Raw genomic sequence first — 18,729 nt, forward strand, 5'->3', positions numbered from 1 at the left:
AGTCTTTTTCTGACATGTTTCTATTCCAAAACGCGGCCTCAGGAGGAGAAAAAAGGTTTTAAAATACGAACAATAAACACAACTAAATAAAACGAGACAGAGTCGTCGCAAAGTGGCCAGATTGGTTTTATTCACACCCAAACACATTAGCGCCACCTTACAGAGTTTGCCATTCTAACGCTACTTTTCTTTTCATGTCCTTAGCTTTCTGAATAATGAGTGTACAAGCTTTAAGTTGTATTCCCTATGAGTGTTTGATTTTTCCAGAATGTTGTTACTTTTTTCAGGCAGCAAATTACTCTGGTCTAGTGCATAGTTTGAATAGAGTTGCTTCTAGGTGTTTATAGCAGGGCACAATTGGGTTGTAGCTGAAGGGAGTGTGTGTTTCTCAGTGGGACAGTATGGTGTTCAGTGGGGAGAGGATACAGCACTCTCTGCAGATGACAGAAACTGCAAGGCTCTGAGACAAATGGCTTGTGATAGCACTTTTAAGCGTATTTGGGACATTCTGCGAATGGCAAAGTTTTCAGATGAATGTATTGTGTTGACCAAGAACAACCAAATGCATGTGTGCATTGTCAATTTAAATAAATGTGGAAAAATACTAGCTGCAGTGTTGCCTTCTGCTTGTGGCAAAAATAAATGTGGATAAACACAGAAAAAATGCCCAAAAAATAAATATGGATAAATACAGACGGAAATGGCAAAAAAATAAATTCCATAAAACCGGGAGCCCTATATTTGAGGTATTTGAAGCATTTAAATGTACAGTGAGATAGTCTGTATCAACTACAGGGTGACTTCAAGATGTCTCCAGACGGGTTGGGAGCTTTTCAATCACGGTCAGGGTTATTTGTGCAACCTTTGGGATTTGCTGTATTGTCATAAGATAGAACACAATAGCCACTGGTCGTACTATGCTCTATGGAATATAGTTGTGCAATCAGATGTCAAGTTTTGGGTTACTTCTGATTAAGGCCTTATGTTCTTGTTGATCTTTGGAGTCTTCAGGGTTTTTGTTGGATTGAGCTGGATATCTTCCTATTAGTACAATCGCTGGAGTTTGATTAGTATTCCTGGCGTATGTTTGCCAGCACAAGATGTCTTCTCGCTGTGCCTATCATTTTGCCTGTCGCTTGAGCACTTACAAATTAGGCTCTTGGAAGAAGCACAGTGCACAAAGATCACCGACCTATGGTCTCGCCAAAGCGCTGCCACTCATTGATATGCTCTTAGTAGGCAGCCATTTTAAAAAAGGTCAGGGTTATGCCATACTCTAAGAGAGAGTATGATGTAGATGACTGTCCCTTCACTTTGCGAAAAAGACAGTACCGCTTCTTGTATTTAAAATCATGAAGTGCATCGAGTGATTAAAGTTAATCCGAGGTGGCCGCTTTATGGAGATCTCTGTGAGCCGACCAAAGGCCTGACCACGTCGAGAGTTGCTCGTGGCAGCGATAGTTCTCTGTGAAGTGTGGCAGACTGGAGCTGTACCAGACCTGCAAATGTGTGACATTAAAGAACTACTGTCACAGGGATTATAAATGATGTTGAAAGTGCAATGGGTTCACTTCTGGGTTTCGTTGCAGAACATTAAGCTTTTTTCTGTTATAGAGTTGCTACATTAAGGTCAGGCAAGACGCGTGTTAATGCTGGTGTTGTGGCTATATAGATCGCCAAGAAGATTACACATCAGCATACACAAGAAGGTAACACTATCAATCTCACTTGCTGTTGATTAGCGAGTCTTAATCGGCGTTTGTGAGTAGAGGTCCGTGGAGCTCGCCGAAGCCCTCCGCTTCACCATCCATGCGGACAGTAGCATGGAGCAAGAGGCCTTTGCTTTTCACAAGCACCGTTTTAGACGGTAGAATACAAGCACTTTGAAGGTTCATATTAACCTTTTCTTTGTTCGGAGCCCATTTCCATCAGTCTCTTGTGCAGGATCGTTCTGCAGGCGGAGTTATTTGCCTAACTGGTTCGGAGCTGGAGGACAACGCCACCATCTTCCTTGCGTGCAATGTTTATATTACAACATTTAGAATTTGATCATAATGACCAAACAGATTAAGTTGAAAAAAATCAATCCGATAATGCCTACAAAGTTCAAAGAAAGGTACTAAGGCATAAATATGTAATGCCACAAACGTTCTAAGGCTAAAAGATCAGCTTTACACAACTGAGTAATAAAAAGAAAACATACCAGTATACTGTTAGAAGCTGTCTGCCTTCTCTGTGGGAAAAGATCTTATCTTGCTGGTGAATGGGGCTTAAATAGTGTAAACAGCTTTAGATGAAGTATTGTAAATGAGTGCAGCTAGGGGAAGTTAACAAAAAAAAAGTTCCACACCAAAGCGAATGAACACAGTAATTCAAAGTTGAGCTCCCTTTTAAGATATATTAAATACAGGAGAATTTACATGCACAGTGCAAGCGATGTGCAGGCGAACGCTAAAATATGGATCCCTAATGTGAGTTTTCTCAATTATGCAAAAAACTATGAAAATTATGTGGCACATTTCCATTTAAACTAGAAACAACATTTTTAGTAAAATTGATACATTTTGCAAATTATGTGGCAACTCAGTAAATCCATAGTTATGTGGTAAACTCAGCAGTCCACAGAAATGCATACATTTGCAGAGCACACCATAGCCCATTTTTTTTAAAGAATGTATTTGTGACATGTAAACAAAACATAAACATTGTCATTATTGCCCACTGTTAAAAGCACTTTGAAGAACTGCTATTTCAAGTTAACTACCTCAAAATAACCAAGCACTATAAACAAATGCATACCATGTGTAAAACGGTCTTATATTGCCATCTTGAGGTGATGATGACATTTAGAAACCACTTGGCCTTTGGCCTCGTGGTGTATTTCATCAGAACCCATCGTTGGTGATATCGGACCATATTTCACAGTTATCCGTATAGTATCTGTGAGAAAGTGCCATCTTTCTTGCATGGTATGCCCCCACTTTTTGCTGAATTGCTGAATGTACTTTGACTGAGTGTGCCCTGGACTCCTCCCAATCAGGTGTCCAGGGCCTATATTCCTTCCCTAAAACAAACCAAACCCAAATTGGCAAACCCTGGCCACATGTCAGCCCCTGGTAAATGGTACCCTAGGTACCCAGGGCCTTGTGACCAGGGAAGGCCTCTAACTGCTGCAGCACTCCTTGTGCCACCCTTAGAGGCCCTGTACCCTTACACACACACACTGCCTTTGCAGGCTGAGTGTTTGGGTGCAAGACAAAAACAAAGTCGACATGACACACATCCCTGTGTGCCATGCCCATCACCTACACTGCCATGGCATACATCAGCCACCCCTCTAGCTGGGTGCCTTATGCCAATGGTGTGGGCACAGGAGCAGGAGCCCTGTGCCCCTACAGTGCCCAGGTCCATTCCTGAGCACTGTAAGTGCAGTGCTGCCATTTAAGAGTACATGGTGCTGAGAGCTCGTCAAACACGAGCTCCACAGCACCATAATGGCAACACTAAAGACTGAGAAGTTTGGTATCAAACTTCTCAGCACATTAAACCCACACTGATGCCAGTGTGGGATTTAATGTACCCAGCACCCCAGAGGGCATCTTAGAGGTGCCCCCTTAAACCTAACCTACAATCCACGTCTGCTCTGAGGCTGCCGAGGCTGCCACCCAGCAGACATGTTGCAGGACCCCTGGGTAGGAGAGCCCCTGTTCTCCTGGGCCTGCAACAATGCACATCCTGGGCGAGGTGCTAAATCTCCTCCCCCAGGATGGGCAGTGGGAAGCTTCAAAGGCATGCCGTCTCTGTGAGCTTCCCCAGGCCACTACAACCCCCCACTCTGGCGGGAAGCTTTGGCCGGAAACCCCAAATAAGGACAGGGGATGTGCCAGCCTGCCAACCCCACCCCTCAGATGGGTGAGGCGAGGTGAAGCGCATCTCCGGGCTCTCGCCATCTTGAAGATGGGGAGCCCTATCCTATCAGGACTAGGCTACTGCTCCCCTCCCACAAGAGAGAGGCAGGATAGGGGGTGTACCCACCCCAGGACAGGGATCCATTGGTCCCTGCCCTTCACCTACCTGTAACGCCCCTAAATCTAGTATTTAGGGGCACCCTGAACCTTCCTTCCCCAGATTCCAGATTCAAAAACTACAAAGAAGAGCAAGAAGAAAGAAGACCTGCCCTGCAGCTGCTAAAAAGAGGAAGACACCAACTGCTTTGGCCCCAGCCCTACCGGCCTGTCGACCCTCGAACCTGCTCCTGCTCCAACCCGGCATCTCTTGTGGCCAGCAACCTCACCAACCCCGGAGGACCTGGCTACCTTTTGACTCTAAGCCCCTGGGACTCCCATGAGTAGAGGCTCTACTCAAAACCTACCTCTAATCCCTGGCAGCAGCCCGGAACCACGAACCTAGCACACTCTGCACCAGCCAAGCCTGGCCAGTGCCGGAGTGAACAAAGACCACAACTTGAATTTTCTTCCATAGGGAATCATGGACTGTTTTCTTTGAAATATTTTCTGTCAACTTTTAAAATAGCTAAATATTGTTTAAAAATCATTACAGTAATTAAGTTGACTTTCATCACTTGATCCTGAGTACTGACCCAGGACTGAATCTAGGATCCAGTCCTGGAATTCCAAAAGTAATCTAAAAAGTAACCCGTTGCAAATAACTTGAATTTTCCATTGAGCTCAATGCATTGTTGTGTTTAAAATAGAGTTGCCTATTGCAACCACTTGTAACCGTTTACAAAAGTCAATTGCATATTGCAAAAGTATTTATATGAAACATCTCATTCTGAGAAAGTATATTTTAAATCCAAGTGTTGGTTCTAAAATAAAACAAGCATATATTTTTTATATATAAACCATTGGCCTAGAGTTCAGTTATTGAGTGTGTGAGACCATTTGCTGACTGAGTGTGTCCAACAAATGCTTTACACTGTCCTCTGATACTGCCTTACTGCTCGACCAAGCTACCACTTTAGAGAGTAAGGTTATATCTAACTTTCCCCCCCCCCCCCCCGGCTGAGTGTTTGGGTGCAAGACAAAAACAAAGTCGACATGACACACATCCCTGTGTGCCATGCCCATCACCTACACTGCCATGGCATACATCAGCCACCCCTCTAGCTGGGTGCCTTATGCCAATGGTGTGGGCGCAGGAGCCCTGTGCCCCTACAGTGCCCAGGTCCATTCCTGAGCACTGTAAGTGCAGTGCTGCCATTTAAGAGTACATGGTGCTGAGCGCTCGTTAAACACGAGCTCCACAGCACCATAATGGCAACACTAAAGACTGAGAAGTTTGGTATCAAACTTCTTAGCACATTGAACCCACACTGATGCCAGTGTGGGATTTAATGTACCCAGCACCCCAGAGGGCATCTTAGAGGTACCCCCTTAAACCTAACCTACAATCCACGTCTGCTCTGAGGCTGCCTAGGCTGGACCCCTGGGTAGGAGAGCCCCTGCTCTCCTGGGCCTGCAACAATGCACATCCTGGGCAAGGTGCTAAATCTCCTCCCCCAGGATGGGCAGGGGGAAGCTTCAAAGGCATGCCGCCTCTGTGAGCTTCCCCAGGCCACTGCAACCCCCCACTCTGGTGGGAAGCTTTGGCCGGAAACCCCAAATAAGGACACGGGATGTACCAGCCTGCCAACCCCACCCCTCAGGTGGGGGAGGCGAGGTGAAGCACATCTCCGGGCTCTCGCCATCTTGAAGATGGGGAGCCCTACCCTATCAGGACTAGGCTACTGCCCCCCTCCCACAGGAGAGAGGCAGGATAGGGGGTGTACTCACCCCAGAACAGGGACCCATTGGTCCCTGCCCTTCACTTACCTGTAATGCCCCTAAATCGAGTATTCAGGGGCACCCTGAACCTTCCTTCTCCAGATTCCAGATTCAAAAACTACAAAGAAGAGCAAGAAGAAAGAAGAAGACCTGCCCTGCAGCTGCTAAAAAGAGGAAGACACCAACTGCTTTGGCCCCAGCCCTACCGGCCTGTCGACCCTCGAACCTGCTCCAACCCGGCATCTCTTGTGGCCAGCAACCTCACCAACCCCGGAGGACCTGGCTACCTTTTGGCTCTAAGCCCCTGGGACTCCCATGAGTAGAGGCTCTACTCAAAACCTACCTCTAATCCCTGGCAGCAGCCCGGAACCGCGAACCCAGCACACTCTGCACCAGCCAAGCCTGGCCAGTGCCGAAGTGAACAAAGACCACGAGGACGACCCCACGGCGACTGTGACCCAGAGTCCGGCACCCAAGGACCTCCCTCGACACTCCTGAAGAAGCCTGCAGCCTCAGAACAAGGTACCCCCCCCTACCGCGAACAACAGAGGGTAAGATTTCCCGACACCAAAGGGCACCCCAGCACGCGGCCCTGCGGCCCCCTGTGCCCAATCCCGGGGTACCTACCTATCCTCCAACTACCCAACTTACCTCTCGAAGTGGTGGTGGCACCTGAAGAGTCCTCGTCCACGAGCTTGCAGTCTTTATCTAAACCGGAGATTTCCCATTGAAATCAATTGAGCGCCCGAAGGCTCAAAAGCACCCTGCACCCAGCCGCCCGAGTGGCCCTGGCAGTGAAAACTCTACACCTATCTACTTCCCCACTTGCCCTGAGTAAGTGACCAGGAGACCAGCTCCCACAGCCGCGTGGCTTGCCAGTCAGCAGCCACCAACCAAGGCCCCCCTATCCCTCATAGGATAACATTGGGCCTAACTCTCTCTGCACCCGGCCGCCCTAGAGTCGCTGAGGGTGAACCAACTGTACCTACCTGACCCTGGGGGACCCCTAAGTAAATCCAAGTGTTGGTTCTAAAATAAAACAAGCATATATTTTTTATATATAAACCATTGGCCTAGAGTTCAGTTATTGAGTGTGTGTGAGACCATTTGCTGACTGCGTGTGTACAACAACTGCTTTACACTGTCCTCTGATACTGCCTTACTGCTCGACCAAGCTACCACTTTAGAGGGTAAGGTTATATCTAACTTTAACCTCTGTCAAACCCTTGGGGACTGTGGACTCTGTACACCCTGTACCTATTAAGGAACAGTATATACTGAGCCACTTTCTCACAGTATCCCCTACCCCTCACTCACTAAATATATACATGACTTTAAACCATTGTGATATGCAAATAGACACTCCTGAAACTTAAGCAAGAGACAGTGTAATCAAGGGGCTTACCATGTATAATACCTGCATACCAAAATAATTTGCATTCGATCTATTCACTAGATTGCATGAGGAACACAGCCTAAGGACAATCATAAAATACTAATGGATTATGACTATTCACAAGAATTGATGAAGGCCAACCTATGAAGAATTTTCAACTATGTTCTGAACTCTTAACTTATTTTTGAATGTTATGTTACATCAACTAAGAAAGGAGGTAGGGTGTAGTCACTAAGTTGTCGATCTGGGGACTTTGGTTTGACCCCAGCATGGCATTTGACTGAAAAATGTGTAGTTCTGAGCAAATCACTTAATCACACTGTGCCTAAAATGTAAACATGTAGGATAATAGACTAAATGCATGTGAAAAATAGATTTAAGCCTCCACTTGATGTATACAGTCTTGCATTTTCCTACATTGCCTCCTATAATGTGCAACATTCTGTTGCTCCCCAGCTAGGTCTGTGCTATATGAGTACCAATACATCCATATTTTGACAATGTAACCAGATACCCCACTTATTATGCTATGTGTATACCCCTTCCTTTTGAGCTCCTGGTAAACACACACATTTTGTGACAGCCTGATAGAAGTCTCCCACGATTTTCTTTATTGCACCCCACACCGTTAAATGGGGTTTATATGTATACTTCTCAATATCTGTGGGAGCACTTTCCTGTGGTATTTTGGATGTTTATTATACACACCGTATCACTTTTAGAAAGAAAAGACACCTTTCTAGGAAGTCTTCAGTGCTTTCTTTTCTGTGTCAGATATGCACACCAGGCCCAGGATTCGTTTGGTGTCAAAGACCCTGCCGACAACAGATGCTTGCCAAGTCTGGTGGGCACTGTCTGAGCTCTTCGCCTCATGAAAATGCACTGGTAAAGCCAATAGATCTGGCTTTATTGTGCTAAAGCATGAAAATACTGGAATATATAAATGCGTTTAAATCCAATGTATTGGGTTTGCTACTGTGTGGTCTAATATTTTAAGCACGTCTCGACACCCACTGCATGAAGTTTGGGTCTAGTTGCGCCACTGTAGAGTGCCGACATATATATGTTATAATTCTGGACAAATCGCTTAATCTCCCTTCCCCTCCCAAAAATGAATGTGTCCTTGTGTAATGTAACTGGTTGAAAAATGAATGTGTCCTTGTGTAATGAAACTGGTTCTCATGTAAAGCACTCTATTTCAGGTCGAGTTCACGCTAGGGTCCAGCAGCTTGACTAACACACTCCTTACACCACAATGCCTCACCTGAGCTCCCCTGCGCATCAGTACCGCCATGGCTGCTCTTAAGGACACCCGTGAAGTCGCTCTGACAGACAGCACTAAATCGTTACGAAAAAACACTCTGATAAGCTGCTATCTACCACGACACGACACTGTAGGGGAGGAGTTTATTGGAAATAAAAAACGGACTACAAACCGACTGTAGACGGGTAGCGTACATTTAAAAGACTGCTTGCAGTCTGAACTGACTTGACGAGACTGGCAAATGTGCGCGGCTCTCTGGAAATGAAAAAGACCTCAGTTATTTTCAAAGCACTATTGGATATTATACTGCTTGCATGTATATCCTTGAAAAATACAAACACAAGTGCATTTCTGTAGGCCGATTTTACTTTTACTGCGTAAGGTAGCGACTGTTGCTTTTGAGTACAGTATTCTAGTAGGGCTCTTCACTTCCAAAGTCTTGCCTGACTTAAAGATGTCTACAGCTCGTAAAGCGCAATTGGTCGTCAGTAGTCTAGTGTCAACTCTGTAGTAGTTCTAATAAACAGCGCAGGCGCAGTGCGAATTGAGCTTAGCGTCAGTGTAGTTTCTTTGGGCCGGCGCAAGCGCGTTGCCCCTCCCGCGGCCCGGTGCTCCCGGAGTCTCAGGCCCCGAAAGCGACCAGTCCGGGAGGAGCAGAGGGGGCATAATGGCTTGGGGCGGAGTCGTGAACGTGACGGAGGTGAGGGACGGGTAACAGGGACGGATAGGAACGAGAGAGATTTAAGGTTAGTGGCTGAGTTGAAAAACACTCCATCAGGTCTCCATGTAAAACACAATTTTTCGGTCCCAACACCTACCGATCACTCACGTACTCATGGTGGCCAGTGATCTAAACAGTGCTAATACCACTTTGACTCTCACTCACCTAATTAACTGGTTTGAACCTCACGTCTCTCATTGGAAGCACAGTCATGACCCTTCATGGACTTTGCAAATCGCCACTATTTACTAACAATCGTTTCACCCATCCATGTAAGCTTCACACTGTCACACGCACCCCTTGCTGTCTTTAAGTGTAACTGCACAGCCATGGAACATTCACAAACACATAGCTCTCCTATCAACTTCAATAATATGTATTGACTGCGATCACATACCTTACAGCTTTGGGCCGTATAAACCATGACGCATCTTCTGCCCCAGGTGTATGTATTGTATTGTATTTATTGCTTATTGAGCGCAGCTGTCACCCAAAGGGTATCCTGGCGCTGAGACCTAACCGTGCATCTATTAAAACAGCTACATTACTCTGGGGAACAAGTAAGTTTTAAGGCTCTTTTTAAAAGTGAGCAGATCAGGACAGCTCCTTAATGCTAAGGGGAGAGTGTTCCACAGCGTGGCAGCCGCAAAACTAAAAGCGCGACCACCCATTCTCGTTCTATTAATTTTAGGGACTTTTACCAAGAACGCCGAAGATGATCTTAAAGGTCTGGCTGCCTGATACCAGAGGAAGAGAGTCTGAAGAGGTATTGGTCCCAGTCCATGCAGGGCCCTAAAAACAAGGCAGAGAGCCTTAAACGCAATTCTCTGCTGGACTGGGAGCCAGTGTAAATCGGCCAAAGCTGCCGATGAAGAGGCGGACCGTGGTTGAGACAAGGCCAGTTTAGCGGCCATATTCTGTATCCTTTGTAGCTTTAGGACCAGAGTCTTCGGGGCACCCAGAAGTAGTGCGTTGCAGTAGTCAATCCTGCTAAGAATGGAACTACGCACTACCTCAGCTCTGGAGCCCCGTGGGAGAAGTGGCAAGATTTTCCGTAGAGCACGGAGCAAACCCATACATGTTGCTGCCGTTTTGTTTACGGAGGCATCGAGCTGCAAATTGGGTTCGAATAGAACTCCCAGGTTGCGAGCTGAATCTTCCGCCTCCACCGAGCCCGGGATGGACACTGGCCAAAAATCGGCCGGTAGTGTACGGGGAGTTCGGTCCAAGGAGCAGTAGAGTACCTCAGTTTTTGACCCGTTGAATTGCAACGCATTGGCTCGCAGCCATGCTGCTGTGGCTGCCATACAACGGTGAAAGGCATCCCTTGAAATGGACTCAGAACCCTCAAATGAAAAGATCAACTGAGTGTCATCGGCATAGTTGACAACAGATATGCCGAATGACTTTATCAGTGCTATCAAGGGACGGAGATATATATTAAATAGGATCGGGCTAATTGCCGATCCTTGAGGGACTCCCTGTTTCACCCGCCTAGTGGCTGATCGAAAAGGTGGTAGTGCCACGGCTTGTTGTCGGTTGTCCAAATAGGACGTGAGCCAGTCTAGGGCCAGACCGCACACTCCCGCACTCCGAAGACGGCCAAGTAGTACTTCATGGTCCACCGTGTCGAACGCGGCCGACATGTCAAGTAGCACCAAAAATGCAGACTTGCCCTTGTCGACTCGCGTTCGCAGATCGTCCAACACGGTGACCAAGGCCGTCTCGGTGCCATGCGCTGGCCTGAAGCCAAATTGTGCAGCATCCAGACACAGAATTGTTTCTAGGAAGTTGGATAAGGCTCTTGTGACCCATCTCTCGAGGATTTTTATCGCAAATGGTAATAGCGAAATTGGCCTGTAATTAGCCGCGCAGAGAGGGTCCAGAGAAGCCTTTTTCAACAGAGGTGTTACAATAGCCAACTTCCAGCTGTCTGGGACTGACGCTGTGGTCAATGATTGACAGCAGATGGAGTGCAACGGCGGGAAAAGCTCCTCTTGAAAAGCCTTCCAGATCTTATGAGGCATTGGATCCAGCGGTGATCCTGACGATACACTGCTTGCCAGGATAACAAATTCCTCTAACGAGGGAACGGGAAAGCTGGACAACTGAGGCATACCTTCCTTGTTAGGTGCCCAATTGGAGTCCAGGTTGTCAGACGGGTCCAAAGGAGAGACTGCGGGTGTTGCAGATTGTTCAGAATTTTTGAGTCCAGTCAGAATAGTCCTGATTTTCTCCTCAAATGCAAGGGCCAGCGAGTCGCACAGTGCCTGCGAGGCCGGGATAGTAGACGCCATGCAAGGCGGGTCAGACAGAGTCTTGACCAATCTAAACAGGGTCTGAGATTTGTTAGAGGCCTTCGCCAAAGTGTCTTCCAAAAACTTGGCTTTTGCGGTTCTTAACTGGGCCTTGTATTCGTGCAAGGCCGTGTAGTTACACAAAAGTACCTTAACACACCCAACAGTATCTTTTAGCACACAGCCATGTTCCCTCAAGCCTACCATCTCCGTTCTCCAGGAATACCTCAGCCCTTACACATTTACAAAAAATCCTACTTTTGGTTCAAGCACGCAGGCACACAAATGCACTCTGACCCACATGTACATCTTGTTGTATTTGTTCTCGTCACTATTTCCGGTGACTTAAATATATACATCGCTGTGCTTCAATATAAGCAGCATACATCCATCAGAGGTGCAAAGTTTTCAGATTGCTTATGTGTGACATTTCTATGGTTTCGGTATACTTGGGAGTGACATTCTACAGCCAAATGTGTGAAAATCAGTCAATTGGAATTTTTAAAGCGCAACTTATAAAATAAAGGGATAATTGTTATAAAATAAAGGGAGTCCGTTCCTTGTAAAATCATTTATGTATTTATCCCAGTAGTATTCAGGAAGAGAGCCCCACCAGGAGCAGTCTGTGCTCTGCTCAGCACATACAGCAACTGACCAAACCATACCAAGATTCTAACCTTCAACATTCTAAAATACACACATCCTGGCTGAGCAGCATACTACAGCGCAACTTATCAACCGTGAGGGTTTCCAGGTGGGTGGGGGTCCACTCTTGCTGTTCTTGTGCTATTTGTTGGAGAACCAGGTCTTCAGTCTCTTCCTGAACTCCAGTAGAGTAAGTACAGATCCAAGGGCAGGGGTAGGTCGTTCCAGAGTTTGGGTGTGAGGTGGGAGAAGAAGCGGCCTCTGCTTCTGCTGATAGAGGGAAAAGGAGCGGAGTTGTGCCGTGGGCTCGTGAAAGTTCACTCCCTGGTTGAGGTAAACTAGACCCTTGTTGTGGAGGGCTTTGTAGGTATGGGCGAGGAGTATGAAGGGGCAACGTTTGCTGATGGGGAACCATGTAGAGTTCTGAGGTGGGGGAGTCATGTGGTCTCATCTCGGGAGGTCGAGGACGAGCCTTGAGGCCGCATTCTGTATTGTTTAGAGCTTGTTTTGGAGATATGTGTTGATCTCTATGAATAGGGTGTTTCCATAGTCCAGGCGGCTGGTGACGAGAGCCAGGGCGATGGTGCTTTTGGTGTGTGTGGGGAGCCATTTTAAGATTTTTTTTAGTATGTGGAGGATGTGGAAGCATGCTGTGGCAACGGCGTTCACCTGTCTTTTCGTGGATAGGTTGATGTCAAGAATAAGGCCTACGTTTTATGCGTGCTCTGTGGGCTCGGGATGGGGGCCTAGTTTGGTGGGCTACCAGGTATGATTCCAAGGGGAGGCAGAGCTCCCAAAGATATGTACCTCTATTTTGTCAATGTTCAGTTTGAGGCACTTGCTCTACATCCTGCTGGCGACGTTGTTCATGCACCTGTGGAAGTTGGCTTTTGTGTTGGCGGGGTCTGAGGAGAGGGACAGAATGAGTTGGGTGTCATCTGTGTTGCATATGATGTTCATGTTGTGGGATTTGACCAGGGGGGGGGCATGTAGGTGTTGAAAAGTGTGGGGCTGAGGGAGGAGCCTTGGGGGACTCCGCAGATAATGTTTTGTGGAGCTCAGGTGAAGGGTGGGAGGTGGATGCTTTGAGTTCTGACTGCAAGAAAGGAGGCAATCCATTAGAGGGCTTCTCCTTGGATGCCCATCTGTTGGAGGCCTTGAAGGAGTGTGTGGTGAGATACTTTGTGGAAAGCCACTGAGAGGTCTAGGAGGATGAGGGCAGGGGTTTGCCCTTGTCCATGAGGGCTCTGATGTCTGTGGGTGATACGAGGGCTGTTTCTGTGCCGAGTTTGGCGCCAAAGCTAGATTGTGAGGGTTCCAGGACTTTGTTGGATTCAAAGTGGTTGGTCCGTTGGATGTTAATTGCTTTTTCCATGACTTTAGCTGGGAAAGGAAGAAGCTAAATGGGTCAGTAATTTAGTAATTACTTAGGTCTGTTGGGCCTGCAGAAGGTTTTTTTTAGAAGAGGTTTGCCTTCTGCGTGCTTCCATGCGGTGGAGAAGCAGGCCTCCGAGATGGAGGTGTTAAGAATGAGTTTCTTGCTGATGGCGTAGGTCCCTTTGTTGAACATGTGGTAAGGGCAGGGGTCCCTTGGGGCTCCAAAGTGGATAGAGCTCATGAGGGTGACTGTGGTATTGCCTGGTGAGGGGTTCCTATTTGGAGATGGTGGGTGGGGTGTTGCAGTTGCTGGTGTATATTGTGCTGAGGGTGTCAAGAGGGGGCTGGGGGTCGAAGTGTTTGTATATTGCTGCTATTTTATTGTGGCAGAATTCCACGAGGGCGTCGCAGAGGTCATGGGAAAGGTTGATGGCGTTCCCTGTTGCTGAAGGGTTGGTAAACTCTCTGACGAGGCTGCAGAGTTCTTTGCTGTGATTGGAGCTGGCATTTAGGCATTTGTTGAAGGCCTCTTTCTTGGTATTTTTTATTTGGGAGTAGAATTTGTTTAGGGCATTTTTAAGTATCTTCCTGTTGTAGGGGGTCTTGTTGGTGTGCCATGTCCTTTCCTGTTTCTTGCAGTTGCGCTTGGTGTTGATGAGTTACTCTGTGAACCAAGCGGCCCTTTTTGGGGGTTGGGGGGGGGGGGGTGGAGGGGGGTTGCGAGGGACGAAGGGTTTGAGGGGGGAGTACTATTTCAGCGCAATGAAAGATCCAGGTGTTGAAGTTTATGACTGCTTAGTCAGGGTTGAGTGAAGGGGATGGTGGTAATGCGTCTAGGGTGTGTGACCAGAGGTTCTCCGATACCTTGCAACAGCTCCTGTGGGGGTGCTGAAGAGGTTGCTCTGGGGCTTGGTTGTGATGGCGATGTGGAAGTGAACTATTGAGTGGTCGGACCAGGTTATTTCACTGGCGTGGCTGTAGGCTATATTGTTGCTGGCGGTCACTGAGCGGCCTTTATCTTTTACTTTGTGTAATACAATTAAAGACTTGCATAGTCAAATTGCTTTCTCAGTAGCAGGATGGGACTAGGTAGCTCTATAAATAGGCAAGTCACTATTTCCTATTGTGCCAGCCAGGATTCATTTCTCATTCTCTTTGGTTTCAGACACAAAGACAGACATCTGCAGAGAGTTTTCATTAACCATTTGATATTTCATAAAGTGAAAGAGTGCATTTTCCACCAATTACCTAAACTTGCGTGTATCTTTAGTTTAAGGTGTTATTTTATATGTAGTTACGTTGAAAGTGAAAGACCACCAAAAATTGAGGCAGAATTATTTTGACCCATTTAACCACGTGTTTCCATGCTCACCCCACGCTCTGACACTGCCCCCATTGCACTCAGTTTAGTACTATGCTGCTGGACTCATCTGTGTCATCCAGAAGTGACAGCCAGGGCAGACTGAGGTGGAGTCCGCAGAGTGTGTCTTGGAACTTGTCCACACGTGTTGGGTTCATAGCATCTGTGTGATGCTTTTGACTCATGCAGCACTGCAAACTATTTTTTAGCTGCTTGCAGGCTCTGATGGAATCGCGGTCACACTGCCAGGGCTCAGCTCGTATTGGAAACTTGTGACTGTCTGCTGGCTATCACTTTTAAGCTGTGTGCTCGGCCACTGGCGTCAAACTGGATTACAGGGACTCCATGGGACCCCCACATGTTATCCCATCCCTAAGAATAAGCACACAGTCCTGTGCCATTTGCGTAAGCTGCTACCCATCAGTGTAAGCGTAGCTCTTGAACCCTAACCTGTCCTACAGCAACTGAATGTACGCATGTAGCTTTGTGATCCACGTGACATCACACTCTTCTGTTATCCTTAGTCGAAGCACACAACTTTTTGACTCAACTTTTTGTACTCCCTGCTACTCCAGGTTTAAGAACACAAGCTGTAATACTTAAAAGCTAAAGTATACAAAAAGTGATGGATGGAATGCTTGAATTAATCTCAGCCACTGGTAATTACTATAGCCCACATCCCAATCCATTGTTATTTTGCACACCATGTCACCTCTGTATCCCTGGAGGAAAGTTAGTTTACTAGTCTTTTCGTGTTTAAAATACTCCACTGAAACATGGCTATTATTGTGTAGTTCTGACCGTTTCCTCATAACCAGAGAAAGTTGCTTATTCCATCTGAGCTGTAAGCCACCTTGACACAATCTGATCATTTTGACCTCTAATTGTCTGCCTAGCATGCACAGGACAGAAAGAGCCAACAACTCAGCATGCACCCCACCTGATAGGATGAGTAGTTCAATTTTAAAGAAGCTAATACTTTTTTGCCTTTTGCTTTCCCAAGTATCTATAGAGCAGAATTAAGGGCTTGAACATTAGGCCAAAGAGTTTGTGTTTGCGTGGACTTTAAGAAGGGGAATCTACCAACATCTGCACAGGCAGCATTGAACAGGAACATGGTCCTGCTTGCCTTAGTCCTATGATAAAGACTGGGAATAAGCTCTACTACTTTTGGAAAGATGCTGGCTAATGACCAAGAGGAACAACTATTAAGGAGCAGCTGTGAATCAGTTTAACAAACACACACACACGTCACAATAATGAAACACAATTTGTACAATCTGTTGGTATACTAGATATATGGATGCTGAAACCCAAGCATACCCTCCTACTTACGATATAAATGATATCCTCTTAGTTTGCTTCAACAGAGTGTGCATGAGGAAGACAACAATCCTAAAACACATGTTGAGGCAGCATAAATATGGTGAGAGTATTCAGTCTTCCAGTAAGTATTAAATATTAGTATTTAAGAAGTAGTCAGTAAAGTCCAGGTACATGAGTTAATCCTTAATTTAGTCTATTTCAATAGATATGGATTTTCATGTCTTCTAGTAGGGGTATAGGACCAAAAGAATGACCTGTAGAATGCTCAGCTGACAGAAGCCTGGTTGGAAGTCATCGCAGGAAGTCCGATTTAGGAGTAGCAACGTATTTTTGCCGAATGCCCAGAACCACTCCCGACAAAGCAATTGTGACCAAATGTCAAAGATCGAAGGCGGGCTCTGTATATGGTCAGATCCTCTCAGAGGAATATATATATATATATATATATGGCGGCATCTATGAAATAAAGGAATTGGCATCAACTTTGTGGTCCGTGTCCGTGTGTAGCAAACGAAGCAGAGACGCTGCGGATTCGTTGATATATATATATTCACTGAAAAAACCATAGGTTTCAGGGGCGTTATAGTTAGCTGGACTTTTCACTCGTACAAAACCATTGAAATTCCCCCGTTATAGTTAGTTCAGCTAACTATAACTCGCGCGCCCGCAATGCACTGCTGATGACGTCACATATTACATCACTCATGACATGGTCAGTGACATCACTCATGACATCACTGATGTCATCAGTGATGTCATTTGAGATGTCATCGCTGATGACATCATCCAATGAATGTGTGTTTTTCTGAAAATTACATACGTTTTTTATATGTATACCTCAAGGTCGATGGAAGAATAAATGGGTATATAAGTGTCTAAATGGATGATTTGTTTTTGAAAAATTGATTGTATAACTGACTGATTAAGTGTATCTTAGTGAATACATGGCTTAGTGAGTAATGTTTAAATATGTAAATATCTGTATCAGTCTCTCACTTTGTGTATAAGTGGCTGCATGGGTTGGTGAGTAGCTACATGAGTGTCTATATAGGTTATTAGTTGGTTTTTTGAGTATCAGTCTGAGTGTCTGTATGGTTCGGTGGGGGGTATTACGTAGTGCATAGGTGCATGAATGAGTGACTCACTGTTTGTATGTGTTGAAGACAGCATGTGTGCAGGACTGTATGGGTGGATGAGTGTGTGCATGGGTGTGTTAGTGAGTGAATGACTGTCTCAATAGTGTCTTTATGAGTAACTACATATGTTTTAAACTAGTATATGTGACTATTGGTGTATATAAGTGAGTATATGTGAGAGTGAGAGATCGGAAGAGTTCCTGTATGAATAAGTATGACGTTTCTATAAGTGATTGTTTAAAAGACTAAGTATGTGTAAGTTTCTGTAGAAGTAAGTGTGGTGGTGTGTGTATAACTGTATATGCAAGTAAATGGATGTTTGATTCTTTATTAGCATGAGTGACTATGTGTGTGAGTAACTCTATGGATGAGTGGCGTTGTGTAACAGGATGTATAGGTGTATGAGTACATATGATGGGTGAGTACATGTATTAGTGAATGTATAGGACTGTTGGTGAATGAGTGGATGTGTATGTGGATCTTAGAATTACTGAATACGTTGTTGTAACTGGTATTAGTATGTCCATTGTTTTGAAAATTTTAGTTTCTATTTTTGAATGTGTGTATCAAAGGTTATATTAGGGGGAGAGGAGGTCTGCCACTCTATTACAAGGATGATGTCATCAGTGATGTCATTTGAGATGTCATCAGTGATGTCATGAGAGATGTCACTGACCATGTCATGAGTGATGTAATATGTGACGTCATCAGCAGTGCATTGCGGGCGCGCGAGTTATAGTTAGCTGAACTAACTTTAACGGGGGAATTTCTATGGTTTTGTATGAGTGAAAAGTCCAGCTAACTATAACACCCCTGAAACCTATGGTTTTTTCAGTGAATTTTTAAGGTGTATTAAATGCTAATTCCTAACTATAACGTGCCTGAAACCTATGGTTTTTTCAGTGAATTTCGAAGGTTTTTTAAATGCTAATTTCTAACTATGCCTACAGAGATAGGACATGTGAAGAAAGAAGAAAAAACGCACAGAAAGAAAAAAAAGAAATGCAGAAAGAAGCAACAGAAGTCCTCAAAGACGAAGAATAGTGCAGGAAGATGTGCAGAAATAACAAACAGAAGAGCTGAAAGAAGCCTTGTTACAAAATCATCCTGTACCCTCAACTTTTTCAGACGGATACTGGTGGTAACTGAGTCTGACTAACCAGTCCTAGAGCCAGTGCTATGTTAAAAGACACTCAGAATACAGTGAAAACACCTACATATACTAGGGAACACTATGCATTGGGGTCCCCTGTGATTAGCATGACCTCCTCTGTAAGCCCCTAGTATATAATAGGGCAGGGGATTAAAACTACCTCTTGAAACGCGCCACAGGGCGCGTTTGCACACGTCACCTCAGGCCCTGGTCCCTCCCTTCCCCACTGTGTAAACACGCCCTCTGGCCGTTTTAAGTTGGGAGATTA

At 45.7% G+C, this 18,729-nt stretch overlaps 2 protein-coding genes across 9 annotated transcripts in view; one reads left to right on the top strand and one right to left on the bottom strand.

Moving 5' to 3' along the window:
* ACADSB (acyl-CoA dehydrogenase short/branched chain) overlaps positions 1-8,600 on the bottom strand; it is a 226,382-nt gene extending 217,782 nt beyond the window's left edge. The window contains exon 1 of the mRNA XM_085601734.1: positions 8,447-8,600. Coding sequence (XP_085457860.1) covers positions 8,447-8,476 — 30 coding nt within the window. The 5' untranslated portion in view covers positions 8,477-8,600. The remainder of the gene's footprint in view (positions 1-8,446) is intronic.
* Positions 8,601-8,992: 392 nt separating this feature from the next.
* Positions 8,993-18,729, top strand: part of IKZF5 (IKAROS family zinc finger 5) — a 67,271-nt gene continuing 57,534 nt past the window's right edge. For 2 of the 8 annotated variants that reach the window (XM_085601800.1, XM_085601780.1), the window contains exon 1: positions 8,993-9,192. The gene's annotated coding sequence lies outside the window, so the exon portion shown is untranslated. The remainder of the gene's footprint in view (positions 9,193-18,729) is intronic. The other 6 variants (XM_085601790.1, XM_085601748.1, XM_085601770.1 and 3 more) reach the window with 4 other exon arrangements.

Source organism: Triturus cristatus, chromosome 1_2 (assembly GCF_964204655.1).
Source record: "Triturus cristatus chromosome 1_2, aTriCri1.1, whole genome shotgun sequence".
In the NCBI taxonomy this organism is placed as follows: domain Eukaryota; kingdom Metazoa; phylum Chordata; class Amphibia; order Caudata; family Salamandridae; genus Triturus; species Triturus cristatus.